Raw genomic sequence first — 16670 nt, 5'->3', positions numbered from 1 at the left:
TTTCTATTTTGAGGCATTTAATACACAGGCTAGTTACCAGAAATACATCGATTACCATTAATACTAAATCTAACATAATATTTCCCATTAAGCAGCACGACACGATGTCAATGTCGTCAGACTCGACACTAGAAGAGGGGGGCGGTATCCCGCTGCACGACCGCATCAAGATAGTGTCACAACAATCTACAGCGCGGCCCGGCGCCATCATACAACTACACGCGATAGCTGACGCCACACACGACTGGCACAACACACAGTTGTTGCATGTCTTCCAACAACAGCTCATTACTGGTAAGTGTATTCTATGACCCCTGCGAGTCACCGTTTAACCACGCGAAGTTACAAGCTCAGTACTTATGTGTTACGTCAGGTACGTGGTTGACTTGTGAGGTGTATAGTCAATTCCTCACCACCTATCACGTTGCTAACAGAAAGCTCGGTGAGGTGTGGGTACTTAGGTCATCTCGCGATGGATGTGACTTTGACTACCACAATTGAGATATAGTCGTGAGTGTATGTTATGTTTGGTAAGTTAAGATTTAAACAGAATACACACTATTGTCGCCTGGCTTTGGAGGACAGCTTAAAAGTGACAAAGATCGTTGGCGGACTTGATAGCCTGTAGGCTAACAGATTCCCGGTAGAATGATATAAATTCGTACAGTACGAAAACAGGCCAGGACAGTAATTTTCATGTGAAATTGTAACCCTTATCTACTCGAATTTAAGATCACCGATCATGTATAAAAATAACATCTTTTTATTAATCGCAGGTGAAAGAACATCCCCCGATACGGACAGCGCAGACTCCGGAGTGGAAGGCTCGGAGCACCATCTGAATACCATCACGGAGGCCGGGTTGGAAGCGATCGTCGACCTTCGTAAGGCAGCAGTGTTTAATGAACCCTTCTACATTGTGGTGCTGGAGAGGACTGATGGAGGGTCCACTGTGCATATGTGGCGACTGACTGTGTCTTCACAGGCTGATCCTTCGGGTAAGAGACTAGTTACTTATTATTGAAATAACATAATATTAGTCACGCCTCGCCAGCCATGTAAATGGCACATTGCCATTAACCGGGCACAAATCCTAGAAACCACGTAATATCAATTATCTATGATCCAAATATGAATTGAGTAATTTAGAGCCCTAGCCGGCGTTCGAACCCGACTCTACGATTTAAGTCAGAATCATGGTCTGAATCGACGCTCAACGTTTATTTACATAGATAGCATTCGCTGCGTCTATTGGTCAAAATCCTCGATGCACGTGGCACGGGCGGCCGATACGTATAAATAGGAATGTGACGTCATCACTTTAACGCTGAGACACAGTCGGCAAAAGAAAATTGGGCGATAGGTGTGCTGTACCATGTGGCACTGGCCCACTGACCATTAGCGACGTAGTGTCGTCCTTAGGGTACTTCTACAAGTCATTGTCTTTTCCTCCGCCTGCTTTAAAAACTACACACATTGCAGAAGCTAACACTAATGACATTCGTTGTCCACAGATGATCTGACAAACAGCATGATGTACGTGCCGGACAGCGCCCTGGTGCAGGAGGAAGAGGGCGAGTCCCGCAAGAACTCCGTCTCCATGGACACGGATCGCGCGCCGCCGCCCGCGCAAGTGCACTCGCACATCGCCATATCTACCAAAAAGGTAATATACTCATCATCTCCCTAGCATTATCCTGTTTTTCACATGGTCCGCTAAAACAAAAAAAAAAAATAAACAAAATAGGTAATATAGTATAAAAAACTCCTCTTCAAAGAATTTATTACTCGCCATCAATCTGTATAAGTTTGGTGAGAATGATGCTAGTACTTATAAAAAATAACAGGCCCTCATCCACATCTGCTATTACGAGTGACTTAATATAAGGCAAGATGTGCAAATACCAGCAATTCCAAATATATATGTCCCACTTCTGGGCACAGGCATCCCAGTCAATCGGAGGGGCTATAGAGCATACTCCACCACGCTACTCCACTGCGGGTTGGCCTAAAACCCAACACCTTTTTCAGATTAAATCTTCGCTGTTTAACTATTGTTTGGTTTTCTGGGGTATTCCGAGGAACTTCTAAAGTGGGTATCAATTTGCAGGTGTGTGAGTGCCCTCTCGCTTTGCCGGACGGAGTGGATGTTATCCACGCGACACCCGCCGCCGGCCATCTCAGTTCCGCCTCCATCTACCCCGCTTGCTTAGCGCCTTATATCCTCGCCACTGCCTGCTCTGATAGCACGTTGAGGTAACTATACTGTTTCTATTTCCTTTCAGTTTCAATCAAATCATCCCACTTCATCAGAAAGTGACAGATGCGTTTACTAAATCGGCAAATCCACGCCAGACGTTTCTATGGCAACTCTTAATAATAATTTATAAATGCTGAAGTTTATACGGCCCATTCGCTGCCGTCTCCTTCAAGTGATGATGCTGCAAAAAGCAGTAACGTATGTATTTATTTCAGGTTCTGGAAATGTGATGTAACGAAAAAAGAAGACGGTGAATTTGAATACACTTGGAAGGAGTGGGAAATGATGAATAAGGACCAAGAATCGGCTATAGACATTCCAGGTAAGCATCAATTTGTAAAAGAAACCTCATTTTGTTTGTCAATAACCCTTTATATACATACGTAAACTCACGCCTATTTCCCACCGGGGTAAGCATAGGCTATAATCCCATTTCCTTCGATCCTGAAACACTTCTTTTGCTTCCTCCACATGCACAAACTAATTCTTTCCTGTCCTGGCATACTTAGATGTTTACTCTCATAGCCGTAAAACAATAATAAAATGATCGTAACACAGGTCAACCACTACACATAAGCGCGGCGTATTCGGGCCGGATAGCATGCGCCTACAAATGCGGGCGTTCGTTCACGCGTCCTAAAGGCGGCAGTTCTACGACGAACAACTCGACAGACGCGCGGTTCGTCAACCTGTGCGTTTGCGTGTATGAATGCGAAAGCACCGGCGGCGCGGAGTGGTTACTCGAAGACACGATACCGCTCAAGAATGTAAGCTTGCCTAGAGTCGGTGTTTGTGCTGATACCCAGATTGATCTGTCGTATTTGCATGATACGTCGTTTATGCAGAAGAAACAGCGATTGACGCAGGTTAGTACTGTTTTTAAGTTGGAAATTATCATATTTTCTGATCATCTCACAACTACACACTGCCCTGTAATGAGTATTGACTATGTGAATGTTCACACACTGATAACTGTATATAAAAATGATCTTTTTTCTATTGTTTTGTTAATCTTTATGTTATTAGATAACTGTCGTATATCTATTCTAACCTATAACACAATCTCACGACTATTATTCTCAATGAGGGATTTTCCAGGATACGTTCCCCAAAAAAAAATCATTCTAATTATATAATGAGAAAATAGGTATTTTCTCATTGGTCGGGTACATAATTGATGTTTGATATTTGGATCAGATTATGTATAGAATTATGTTGCTACCTATATTGCATCTCTTTATTTTGATCCTGAGTGTGATATCAAGGGTCATCATTTTATATCCAAAAACAAAGATAAAAGATGCATATGTCTGAAATCCATGAAATTTGAAAGTGAAACGAAGGCAACGCCTTACAGCGCCATTTATATTTATATCAGGGATCGTGGCCTGGAAAGTCCTTCATTGAACTAGTCAGAGGTACATCCATCTCAAGTGAAGCTTGAGTACCTACGCTCTATTCTAGTTTTTAAGATACTACTGTTGGTCAAACTCCTCCCTTTCCAATTTGCATGCCTTCGGGAAATCCTTTCAGTAAGCGGCAAGGTCGTCGTGTTGCTTATAAAAACACTTTCTATTCAAGGTTCTCCAAACATTTTCATCGGAGGAAGGGCGAAATAATCGCAACGGGGAGGGCGACACAGGCAAATCGGCTGGCCTTCTCGCCGTTCCATCGTTCAGTACACTTCAGTCCCTACGTAAAAGTATTATGGAAAATGGAAACACTTGTCCGTTGACCCAGAAACATCTAGTGCAACTGGACTGGGTGTCGAAGGAAGATGGCTCGCATATACTGACGGTCGCTGTCGGTTCGAGAGTGCTGCTGTTCACACCGGTGTCTAGTGACCTCGCTCAAGCTAATTTGAAGGTAATTTCTGCTTTATTTCTGACACGAATTTAATCAACAATACAAGAACTGATTGCTACGTAAAATACTATGCAAAGATAAGCTAAGCTAGTGGAATTGTACTTGAATCAAATGAATTTGTTTATATTGTATGTGTGCATTTTCAGAGGTATGTGACCTAACCTGTATTGGGCTAGTTTTCCCTTCGCGGGTTGGAAGGTCAGACAGGCAGTCGCTTCTGTAAAAAATGATAGCGGATCCTGTGAAAAAAAGGGATAATGCCATAGAGATGATGATTGTATGTGTCTAATAAACTTGTGATAATAAACAAGAAACAAATCCTGATAGACAATCCGTAGTCATGTTTTTGTTTGTAGTTAGGCAAAGTTCATTACAATTAGCGTTGATATGTAATGTATGGTAAATTTTGTATTAAGTAAACTAAACACTACTCATTACAGGCAATGAAAGAATCAATAAACAACAACAGACCGATACTTCGCAAGGCATCGTCTCTTGCGGCTCCACTGTTTGTGGAAGAAATCCGTTGGATGCAACTCCGGCGTATAGAACTGAAGACAGCGGACGGCTTACCGCCTTTGCCAATGCAGATATCGTGGGTGCGAGACGGAATATTGGTTGTCGGAATGGATTCTGAAATGCACGTGTATTCGCAATGGAAACCCGAAAATCCACAGAGTTCTTCGGGGCAGATGAATGGACAGGTAAAACATGCTGAAATATTAAAAAAATGTTTTCAGTTTTACACGTGGACCTGTTTTTTTTTAAAATAGGATCTTATTTTTAGTCTATAGTTCTCCAAAAAGTTTAAAAATAGTCGTGGCTAGTCGTTGCTATTTCCTAGTCTCACTCCAATATATAGGACGAGGTAAAACGTGTAGTAGTAACGTGAACCTGAGGGCTTATGTATTGGTAATGTGCGAGGATCGGTTCAAACAATATTGGTTATACGAGCGACATGTGAAGCAGCCGCCGTAGTCGAAACCGATTAAATCGTCATCATCAATATAGTTCAATAATTTATATGAAAACATGTAGGGAGTTTTCATAAATAAAATAACTTAAACGGTACTTATCATGCTTAAATTTTATAACTCTTATGTTTATTATTGTTTGAGAGAAATAACGAAGAAGCATTTCCTTGGTTGATTCAATTCGTCCTTATTTTTCTATCCCTTATCTCCAGGACTTGGAAGAAGGCGGCGAATCTCGTGCGCTCCGCGATTCAGACCTGCGCATCTCTGCGCCGCACCTGCAACGAGTGTCCTCTATCAACCTTCAACTGCTGGAGCGTGACGCCAGGAGACGCAATAAGGCGCAACCAGATCAACCTCAGGTATTTGCTCGATGCTATTGCTCTATGATTAAAACACTTTATTGGACACACACATGCAAGACATTAACAAGGGAAAATTTGGTATAAAGTATAACAGCGACCTTATTGCTTCCAGACATTTGATTGAGTATACTTATACATGTACAAACTGCAGTGTAGAGCGCAAATAAATAGTAATAAGGAAATATACTAATATTTGCATTTAAATAAATGCCAAGATATTTACACCAATTTTGTTTTTATTGCTTTCACTTTTGCTTAGGGAAACATACAATGAGAAAATTCAATCGAAATAAAATCTGTCCTGGACGGGACTTGACCCACAGCTCTAGCCAAGTCGGGACGAGAGTATTAACCATTACACCACCGGGTCCTCATCCTCTCCACAGATTCTGGGCCTGTGACGCAGTGCGTCCCATGCAGCCTGAGTAATGTTCGTTTAAACTTAATAGACTGAAGCATTTCTTGACGGAATCTATTGTAACCATTACATAAAGTTTTAGTAAGTAGAGTTCGTAATGATTATTTCATTTCAGCCGCTTCTGGACTACATGCCCGACTACGGTTTGTTTGAAGCATCTCAAATGGCGTGTCCAGTGTTGCCGCAGTACCATCCCAAGCAACTCATGGAGCTACTCAACAGCGGCAAGATCAGATGGGTGAAGGCTATCCTTGCTCATCTTGTTAGGTAAATATAATTTTAAAAGTAGTTTGAACTTCAATACTTTGGCACCAAGCAGGTGTGGATTCAATTCATCTGGAGGTAGACCATACATTAAACCAAAGGGCCACATTAAACCATCTTTTCAGAGGGTCCACTTACTTAACCAGAAGATTTGGCAGATCCAGCTTTACACAGAAGCGACTGCCTGTCTGACCTTCTAACACGCGAAGGGAAAACCAGCCCAATACAGGTTAGGTCACATAGTTTCGAAAATGCATTTCTCGGGAATGTGGGTTTCCTCACGATGTTTTCCTTCACCGCTGGGCACCTGATAATAATTTATGATCCAAACATGAATTCGGAAATAAGTTCAACAATCATTGGTTTAGGCCTGTGCTGGATTCGAACCTGCGAACTCAAAATGAGAGGCAACAGTGCTACCACGACCCCCAAAAGGCCACATTAAACCAAAGCAATTTGACATTTGCGCAATGTCAATTCTTGTCTGTTGGCATGCAGCGTAGAACATTTTTATTTCTGTCTCAGATGTATCGGCGGCACTTACGCTGGCCGAAGCTCCACAGGCGATGAAGACAGCTTATCCAGACAGGTACGAAACCGTACCACATTACTCATCCCACTCTATCACACTGTTTCGTCATAATAATTATATATTTCCAATCCGCTCTCCTCTGTAGAGCAAAAAACAGCCCCAAAATGGCGGCTAAGGCTAAAACCCACTTTGTGCTAATAAGACAAAGCACACGCACAAGCTTCGATAACGCATTATGTTTGTGACGTCCTACACTTGCATTTAAATAAGAAAATCTGTTCGAAAATACATTTTGGCATGTGTATGAAGATTGGAGAAACAAAATTTCTAGTTTAGATGTAATGATAATCCCGCACTTTTGGTACTCCAATACCCTTGGCACTCAGAACCGTAATTTGGGATATAATATGCCATTGTTACCGAGCTTTTTCTGCTACATTTATGCAGTACTTAATCAGGGACACCTATCGAAAAGAAAAGAAAAAAATAGCCTAGAAAGTTAGTTGCTATGACTTGCAAATGTCTAGACAAAGGTAATTCAATATGGTACAATTGTAATTGTAACCTCAAAGTACTGAACAAGCAGTTCGCCAAACATTGGCATTTATATTATCTTCCAACATTCTTTTGAAAATCACAATTTTCATATCCACATGATTTTTCTTAAAAGTGATAACGACCTCATAATTCATCTGAGTAATCTAATATCTATTCAATAAGATTTTCTTTTTGTCAGACATATAAAACACATTTTGAGGCCAAACAGAATAGTATGCACAAACTGAATATCACTCATTCCACCTTTATTCTGTTTAATCGTGTTTCTCATCAAAGATATCAAGGATGGACTTACATTTCGTGTAACATATTGAATTTGAGACTTGTTCACAAGAATAATAGAGAAAATCCGTACATTGGGGTTTATATCGATATTATGATAATACTTATCTTTTCGAGGAACAATAAAATCCTATTTGATTATACCGAAGTAATGCCTGAAGAAGTCATTTTGGGAGAAGGGTCGGTATAATGGTGTCATTCCTGACAAATGTATATTACCTCCTCCCACAACCTTCTCCCTGTATTTTCACGCTAGAAAACTATGGTGATTTCTTTTAAATATAAAAATTTGGGTGGATTTCCATTAAAGTGGAGAGGAGAGGAGACATGCAGTATCGTACAATTCCAGCATGGGAGTCAGCGAGAGAAGACTCTGTCGCTCTCATCCTCGCGGTGATTGGTCGATTCGTCTACATCTCCGCTTTTCTCCTCTCTTCTCCGATTTGATGGAAACGCACTCTTATTTTTGGGACTGATACCTCAACCATACTTCGTCAATATAAAGCAAGTCCATCCTTGACATATACATGTACTTCACTGTGTACCCCGCATGAGCTCGCTAGAGCATGCCGTGTGTTGCAGCGCGGCTGGTCGCGCTCGCGCACGCTCTCCGTGTCGTTCGCCGCCGGCGCCGCGTCGCCGCTAGATGGGGTTGCGCAGGTAAACTATTGCTTCCACTCTCAACTTTTAGCGACACTTTCGTGAGAAGTTTCTAAAGGGCACATATCACACATGACATAATGTATGTTACTTTTTTAGAGTCTATATATAGGTTGACAAGGATCTTGTGGTCGTTGACGCAATAATGTGGCGTTAGTTCCGAATATGGGCACATATTAAGATCCTTGTCGCTCTATAGATAAGAATCTACAGAATAACAAAAAAAAAATACTATAATTTATTTCAAGAGGTATATTTAGATATTTACTTTAAAGCGCATTCTTAATTGTAGACGCTGTTTGGTTATTCAAATCGCTAATCTATTGATTACCACAACTACAGCAACAACGTTTTACACTCAAATTGACTAACCTCACCTATAAAACCAAATAGCGTTATATCAAACCTAAAGGTACAAAGTATCACACAGCATTTTGTTATTCCAAATAACTTAAGAAATAAGCAGTTGCCTTGTGCACATTTACTAATTTAACTGCATACATTATTGTAATTGAATCTATCATAACTACTTATTTTATTTAGGGTTTTATATCTATAACAAACTCGGTATTTTTATTGTGAAATTAATTTATAGTTTAAAGGTGTTTTTAGTAAAGGTGCTAATCATTACATGCAACTGTAGATAACGGAAGACGTGCAGTTAGACTACGCGGAGATAACTTCGGTGCCTCCACTGCCGTTGTGGACTCTGTTGGTTGCTGATAACGAGTCCGCGCACCATCCGTCCACTATTCAAGAAGCCATGGTATGTTTTTTTTACTCAATAAATTTTAATCCCAATGTCTTTCTATACCGTTTGAAACGCATCCAGACTTAAAAAGGCCACAGCGAAACAATTCATCTAAAAAGCAATATTGGTGCTACTCTCCGCATGGCTTCCTCAGTCTGCCTCTGCGTCCATGAGGAGTCCACTGCGTGAAAGCATTTGCCACCAATCAGGTTTCAGTTTGCATTCTACAAACATGAGGGGCATGGTATGCCAATATCATAAAAAATTACAACTTGAATAAAAGGTGGCATTGTCTCTTTCAAGGACACGTGGTTTCGACTCATAGTTTCAGTACAACAAAATAACCGATAAAAGAGTTGGAAAGAAGGAAAATTCTGATATCCTATTTATTTGTGTGGAAATAATCTTCACAAGACACTCGATCCAATGACTACGTATGCTATATAGATTCATCTTATATTCTAATTGTGATGATTGACAGGATTATGAGGTGCTTTTCGAAGGCACAATGGATACAGACGAGGATCTAGATAAGTTACTGCTGGGTGAAGAGGAAGGCGTCGACCGTAGACCGTCTATGCCTGAGAGACAACCTCTATCACACTTTGGACCTAGGCAAGGTAATGGAACGTTTGTTTATATTTTGGGGGTCTAAAACGGCCACATTGACCGTTTCATCTAAAAAGCAATATTGCTGTTTAACATTTCTGACTTAGTAATAGGTCCTTTCATGAATCGTCTTTTTCCAATTCCTGTCGATATATCCTTTAAAATGTTCGTTGTGATCGTAGAGAAACAATTCGCTGATCTGAGTGGGATGTTTCCTCACACGCCTAGGGTGCAAGTTATGTTTTGCGTTATGGAAGTATAGTTACTCTTCATTCTTTCACTTCAAATTGTCAATCTGGTGAATTCATGGAATATCTTTTAAACATCGTTGTTTATCATCCAGGTCGTATCCTCTCCCGTATGCTAACACACACGCACCTACCGGGACTCAGTTCGCTGGACCAGATGCACCTACTGGCTCTAGCCGATACGGTATCGACGTGTGACGCGGACTTTGCAGAGAGATTCGCGCCCAACGCCAGGGTGGATGTCAACCTTGCAACCGGACAGGAAGTTTTGCCGGGTGAGTCGACTTAAATATAACAGTAAAAAGCTCTTGGTTTAAATATAGAATAGATGACGCAGTTCAATCAATCAGGATTAGGTCCCAGTTTTGTTTTTGAAAACATATTCATCACGGCTTGATAAGAGCTACTGGTTCTATTCCCATCCGAATTACAATATTTCGATCTTTCTGTTAGTTTCTGGCAGAGATTCATATTCTATGATGGCGACTCATAAATGACGAGCAATTTAATTCGATTTAACAAGTATAGCTGTAGTATCAGAAACTTTACAGTACAGATTACGCTTCGAAACGAAAAGTGGAGTATCTGTATAAAGAGCTTATATACTTCAGGTCTACATAACTACCCTTTTCCTAATAGATTCCCTAGATGACTGTGGCTTGCGGTTCCTCCTGGCAATGAAGCATTACGGCTACCTTCTGCGCTGCTTGCCTCTCGCTCAGCGCGCGAATCTACAACGCACTGGCGTCGGTACCTGCAATTTGGTGTGGGCGTACCACTCGGAGACTCACGAACAACTGTTGGCGCTGATACCTGGATACGCCAAAGGACAACCTAAATGGAATACTATGAGGGAGCTGGGTAAGTTCAACATTTTTGTAGCATATTGGGGCTTAGTTCTTATTTCGAATGTCATTTAATTGAATAGTAAATAAAAACCTCGTGTGAAACTTCTTGTGATGTATGTATCTTCATCAAACACATAGATATCGCTGATTGACATAAGTTCTGCTTTCGGTTGAAGCGCGAAACATTACTACACAAGCGCACCATTATCATGGCTAAAAATAACTTACTGCAACCCTACCCTCAAGTAATAAAAGCTACTTAGGTGTGTGAATCGCTCTGCCTAAAAGAGATGACAAATACAAACTTCGCACAGTCTCGTTTACTCACATCGTCACATTGCGTACACGCTCTTCAATAGATCGCAGTAAGAGTTCATAGTCGACATTCGGCCTCTTTTTATTAAGTTTTCGCCTTTGAATAAACTAGGGTCCCTTGTATTTTTAAGCATTAACCCTACTTTTATTATTATTAAAATATTTTGTTGTAAAAAATGAATATGTTTTATAGGTGTGGGCTGGTGGATCCGAGGTGACCTCCTCCGAACATGTATGGAGAAGTTGGCACGTTCCTCATACATGCAGAAGCAAGATCCGATGGATGCGGCTCTTTATTACCTCGCCATGAAGAAGAAAAACTTGCTCTGGGGGCTGTTCCGGTCAAACAGGGACGAGAAGATGACTGCCGTGTGTAGTATTTTTTTACCATAATCTTACCTGATGGCTTAAGACGGCACTCGCCTAACTAGTATTAGGCTTTTCACTCGTTTAGAATATTCATGAGTCTTTTTTAATCTGTTCATGAATTCAGAAAATGGTGCAAATAACATTTTATTTGAAATGGACGAGATATTTGTTCTATCCTATTTAGTCTAACGATAAGGATAAGGATAGGATTTAGGTTAGCGATAACGCCGCCATTTGCCATGTATATTTTTTTTTTTTGGGGCAATAAAGTATATTTATATTTGTAGTGTCGTGGACTTTTTTTAAAGAAGCCCATACCGCTACGACATACGAAAATTTTCGGCAAAGGAGCGCTAACATTCAAAACCTTTAATTAAAGTATTTTCCGCCTTGCTGGCCGCAGTGTTAATTTAACAAAATTCAATTTTATTCCCCAGTTCTTCTCAAACAACTTCTCTGAAGACCGTTGGCGCAAGGCGGCGTTGAAGAACGCTTTTGTACTCCTCGGAAAGCAACGGTTTGAACACGCCGCTGCCTTCTTCTTACTTGGTGGTGCCTTAAAAGACGCTCTAGAGGTGAGTACTTTAGAATATTAAGTAAGTCAAGCCACAAGTCCACTTGCAGGCCACATTTGGAGTACAAAGAAGGATATGTGGTCATATAGTCTTTTCGGCCATTACAGTTCCCCGGACATATAATCCTTGCCATAATATAATCTTGGTATAAAAATATAGCTTGTTAAATTTGACAGATGTACAAAAACATTTCCCTTTTATGTTTAATTCGCACTAGGTGGTATACTATCCTTCTGTCTTGCTGTCAAGTCAATCAAACTATATTTAATGGTGAAGAGTTATATAAATGATTGTCCTTTCAGGTGCTAATCACCCGTCTCGGAGATCTGCAATTAGCTATGGTGGTTTCGAGGCTATACGAGTCTGACAACACATTGCCGGAGAGTTTGAGGAAACTGCTCATGGATGAAATACTTGGGTGAGTATGATAGCCGTAACGTTTTTGTCTAGCTTCTCATTACAGGAAATGTCCTGTTATCTAAGTAAATCTACTCATGGCGTTCAAATCGCTCCGCTCTTAACATAAGTTACTTTATCTAAAAATAGAACAAGAATGCCAAGAACTTTTGTCATGACACATCAAAGCAAAAAGCAAACTCCAAACAGTTCTATAACATGCAACATTTTTCCCCAGAGGTGAGACAGAAGACGGGTCAGTGGAACTGGAGCGCGCTCACCCGGACCCGTTTGTAAGGTCAATGGCTCTTTGGGAACTCAAGCGGTACGGCGAAGCTCTAGACACATTGCTCAGTCCCGCTGGAAGATTGCACGCAGCGCGGGACAATGAACCCATGCCTAGTGTGTTCAATTTCTACGTGTACCTACGCACGCATCCGAGGTTGAAGAGACACAATTTGCCTAGTCAGGTAAGCGTTTTTTTATTGCAGATTTTTTTCTAAATGTAATTTTGACTGTCTTAGACGGCTTTTTAATAGTGGAGCCACTTCGAATCAACTGTAAAGAATGTTGCTGTTTCCTTTTATAGCCTGGCGTCTGCTTATTCCGACATCTACTTTTGTAGGTACTCTAAATAATATGTTAGGCATAAAAATCTTATCTGGGGTTTCTCAACACCTTTATTGACATTTGAGAATTTGATAGCAGTTCGATCAAATAATTTTGATATCAATTTAAATTGCATATTTTCATTTAGGGTGGCCACCTAGCCCTTCTCCAAAATGAAGCTGACGAGGGAATAACACGGCTGGAACGCCGTTTGTACTTCCAAACTGCGCACGGGCACTTCAAGGCCGGCTGTCCAGCACTAGCGCTCGAAGTATTATCGAAGCTTCCCGCAAGAGTCCGCGACGAGAAACCGCGGCACCCCGTCTCAGCGCCATCTATCGACGAGGCCGTAATACACACAGGACAACTGGGCGAAGAAACCACAGCCAAAAGTACGACATATTCACGTCCGTTTGTACGTCACTGTGCTTTATGTTTTGTTTTCGTTTGAGTTTTGGTTGAACGTATTGTGTATAGATGTTCTTGCCATTATCATGTTAATTACCCTTAGTAATAGTAAAACTCGCTCGATTTTTAGTAGCTACAGTTTCAGTCATTATTTATCGAAGCGGCACAGCGATATTTCTCTAATTTTCTTCTGGCGATACCAGATTCCTGTAACTTACTGGTAAGTGGGAGAGAAAAGGAACAGCAAAATATATCTGTACTGCTCAGATGATCTATGACCGAGTCTGCAGCGAGTAAAAATCTTACTATAGATTATTACAATCCGCGGAAGCAACTCATGCATTTTATATAAGTTTCCAGCACATCATCATCTTTAATTGAATAGAGTAAAGATTTCGTTTCCCAAATGGTGCATATTATTTGAACAGAAGAATTACCGAAATCGGAGAGTCACGACTGGGGAACGCCGACTGTAGGCGTGGATTGGGGTGCGCCCGTCGCCGCCGTGGCTAACGATGAACTGGTGCTCAACTGGGACGATGAGGATGATAAGGGGTGAGATATTTATCTTATTTATTATTTACCGAAACCGCGATAGCCATTCGAAAAACGCGTGATTTACATCGTAGTATCACAGGTTTGAATCTCAGCACGGGCTCTACATCACCAAATTCGATTTTACGCGTGCCTAGTGAATACTTATATCACTTTAGTTCTTTTAGGTGAATTTGCATTCGATCGACATATTATATTTGTTATGAACGTTCTTCAAATATAGAATTTGACGGCATGGTCTTGCTTGAATCCTACCTCTGTCGAAATGGGTCATACAACATCGCCTACGGGTGGCTAAGTTTGTATTTTATTAGAGCAAGCAAACAATTGCTAAAAGAAAAACCATTCCACTAGATCCGGCGAATCAGGAGCGTCAACACCGCCTTTAGAAATGAAGATGGACAAAAAAGATACAGAGGAAGAACAAGAACAGAACGGAGTGTCAGAGAAGGACAAGGTAGACGAGCCGCCGACCGTGGACATCATGGCGCAACAACTCAAATTCGTCGCCTGCCTCAAAATACTGATGGAGGAACTCAGTACGCTGGCCACTGGATTTGAAGTCGATGGTAAGCTCGCATTTAATTTTTTTGTGCGTATAACGGCTTCAAGTTCCAGTGGATAGAGCGTTGGCCTCACTATCGGGAGGTCCTGGGTTCGATACCTGGAGAGGACATATTAAACAAAATATCACTTGGTGGGACTGTTCCTATTTTGGTTAGGATATTTGCTGGCTGATATCGCCTGGTTGTCCGGAAATAGAACTATGTATACTTCGGAAAATGTTTGAAGCCATGTCAAGGGCCTTAGGCATGGCGCACGGTGGTCACCGTTACTAGTTTTGAAAGGCCGCTGTTATCTGTACATATTTTTAAAAGAAATAAAATCGTCTAATCGTGAATAGGAAAAGTATTACTATGCCACCATAAACACGTGTTACATGAGTTTCTCCTACAGCGCGCTAGCAGACCTTCCTCAGCTCCATAATAAGTCACAATTTCAACACGCAGGTGGACACCTCCGTTACCAGTTATACATCTGGTTGGAGCGCGAAGTAGAGGCGTTACGTCGTCTATGCGGCTACGCGTCCGCGCCGGGCTCGGGCGGAGGCGGGGAGCTTATATGCGCAGATGCCGACCCACCTCCGCTGCCCGAACGACCGACGTTACATCAACTGCTCATCAGGGAAAAAGCAGACTTTGAAGCTAAAGTGCAACGGGCTGTGGGACGCAAGAAGTGGCTCAAAGGTAGGTCTTTCATTTTCAAATTTGTAATAGTAAAATACTGCTTACTAAAAGGAAAAATTAAAGAAACTTTACAGATACTTTGAAATATTATTATACCATAACATTTCAGCTAACGAAACCCTCCTGCGCACGTTACTGTCATATTGCTCGCTCCACGGTGCGGGCGGCGGCGGTCTAGCCTCCGTCCGTATGGAGCTAGTTCTACTACTGCAAGAACTAGGACAAGACAAGCAGCACCAACAACTGTTGTCGCCTCTGCCATTCCCCACCACGCTGCCGTTGTTAGCAGCTGCTGTTGCGGCCAACAACACGGTTGTTGCTGATCCTGTGAGGCATTTACAGGTTGGTCTCATTTTATGCACATTAGCTGCCAAAACATTTGACTCGCTATCTGTAAACCTGTTTTCTTTATAATAATGAAGCCGGAAGCACGTGATTGGCCTAAAAATTACGTGACCATTTGCATTAGCACTTTATGCCGTTAGTCCCGGCTACTGTTTTATAAGATCATGGACCACGTCGTCTATGGTATTATTTGTTACTCTAATTCATCTGAGGACTTCGTATCAGAAGTGGCTACAAATTGTGAAATGGTCTTCTAATTACTTGTGGGTCGGCCCATTATTGGTGTAAGTTAATAATCCGCCGTGTTACATTACGGCAAGCCGTTTTGCAATACGTTCTCCATTGTCATTGCGACGTCTATGACTTTGTTCTGTTGCAGGCGGTAGCTCACGACATGCTAGGCACGATCGGCGAGCTGGGTATCCCGGGCGGGTCGGCGACGCGTATCCTGCACACTTTGAGGGAACTAGCCGTCGCTCTCTCTGCCTGTATCTACCAGAGTCTCTGCGACTCTGACAGTTTCAGCTTAAAGCACACGCATCACCACGATGGGTAAGATTTACAAAGTCAAGCTCCAACTCAAAAATGTTCTTCTTGCCGACGACAGTGAAAAGTAGTGATTGACAAAATGTCGTAGTGTCAAGTTACCATTATGATATAGGCCATCAAAGACATTGCTAGTGGTGCTTTATCCATTTGTGAAGGTACCACCGAAGGTATGGCCGCAAGAAAATATATTTCAAAGACAATATTTGGGCCAGTGTGTGGGCCATGATACAATCTTCAAAGCCCTTTGCACAAACCAGAATTCCACGCGGGTGAAGTCCTGCTACATCAGCTTTACACCTGCCCGTAAAGCTAATAGTTGAATATATAAAATGTGCATGTATACATTTGTTTACAGTATCATAGCCGAAACTCCAGGCTCTACACATTTACTCGCCCGACAAAGACGTCAATCTATCGATGAATTGCAAGTCACAACTCCACCCAACAAGTGGCCAGGTAAATAATTGGATCTATCTTATCTCTTGGTGTTATTTCGAGCGAGTAGTAAAGTCAATGACCGACCTTGTCCTCATCAACCCTGGTGGTACACATAAACAACCTATTTACGTCCCACTGTTGGGCTCAAGCCTCCCTCAACCAACCGGAGGGGGTATGGAGCATACTTCACTACGCTGCTCCACTGCGGGCTGGTGATATAACACTTGAC

The 16670-nt window shown here is 41.7% G+C and overlaps 1 protein-coding gene across 3 annotated transcripts in view; it reads left to right on the top strand.

The window, feature by feature from the left end:
• Positions 1 to 16670, top strand: part of LOC126370514 (dmX-like protein 2) — a 62199-nt gene that overhangs the window by 26069 nt on the left and 19460 nt on the right. For 2 of the 3 annotated variants that reach the window (XM_050015378.1, XM_050015376.1), the window contains exons 18-44: positions 93 to 294; positions 777 to 998; positions 1515 to 1666; positions 2111 to 2256; positions 2476 to 2582; positions 2819 to 3126; positions 3842 to 4126; positions 4567 to 4830; positions 5313 to 5462; positions 5999 to 6150; positions 6673 to 6736; positions 8102 to 8179; positions 8823 to 8945; positions 9412 to 9550; positions 9883 to 10062; positions 10427 to 10648; positions 11144 to 11319; positions 11757 to 11894; positions 12197 to 12312; positions 12529 to 12760; positions 13048 to 13291; positions 13736 to 13862; positions 14217 to 14431; positions 14873 to 15109; positions 15219 to 15451; positions 15834 to 16006; positions 16359 to 16459. In XM_050015378.1, the coding sequence (XP_049871335.1) occupies positions 93 to 294; positions 777 to 998; positions 1515 to 1666; positions 2111 to 2256; positions 2476 to 2582; positions 2819 to 3126; positions 3842 to 4126; positions 4567 to 4830; positions 5313 to 5462; positions 5999 to 6150; positions 6673 to 6736; positions 8102 to 8179; positions 8823 to 8945; positions 9412 to 9550; positions 9883 to 10062; positions 10427 to 10648; positions 11144 to 11319; positions 11757 to 11894; positions 12197 to 12312; positions 12529 to 12760; positions 13048 to 13291; positions 13736 to 13862; positions 14217 to 14431; positions 14873 to 15109; positions 15219 to 15451; positions 15834 to 16006; positions 16359 to 16459 (4786 nt within the window). The remainder of the gene's footprint in view (positions 1 to 92; positions 295 to 776; positions 999 to 1514; positions 1667 to 2110; positions 2257 to 2475; positions 2583 to 2818; positions 3127 to 3841; positions 4127 to 4566; positions 4831 to 5312; positions 5463 to 5998; positions 6151 to 6672; positions 6737 to 8101; positions 8180 to 8822; positions 8946 to 9411; positions 9551 to 9882; positions 10063 to 10426; positions 10649 to 11143; positions 11320 to 11756; positions 11895 to 12196; positions 12313 to 12528; positions 12761 to 13047; positions 13292 to 13735; positions 13863 to 14216; positions 14432 to 14872; positions 15110 to 15218; positions 15452 to 15833; positions 16007 to 16358; positions 16460 to 16670) is intronic. The other variant, XM_050015377.1, reaches the window with a different exon arrangement.

This window comes from Pectinophora gossypiella, chromosome 11 (assembly GCF_024362695.1).
Source record: "Pectinophora gossypiella chromosome 11, ilPecGoss1.1, whole genome shotgun sequence".
Lineage (NCBI taxonomy): Eukaryota > Metazoa > Arthropoda > Insecta > Lepidoptera > Gelechiidae > Pectinophora > Pectinophora gossypiella.
Note: the sequence above shows the minus strand (reverse complement) of the source record. Positions and strands in the feature narration are given on the sequence as shown.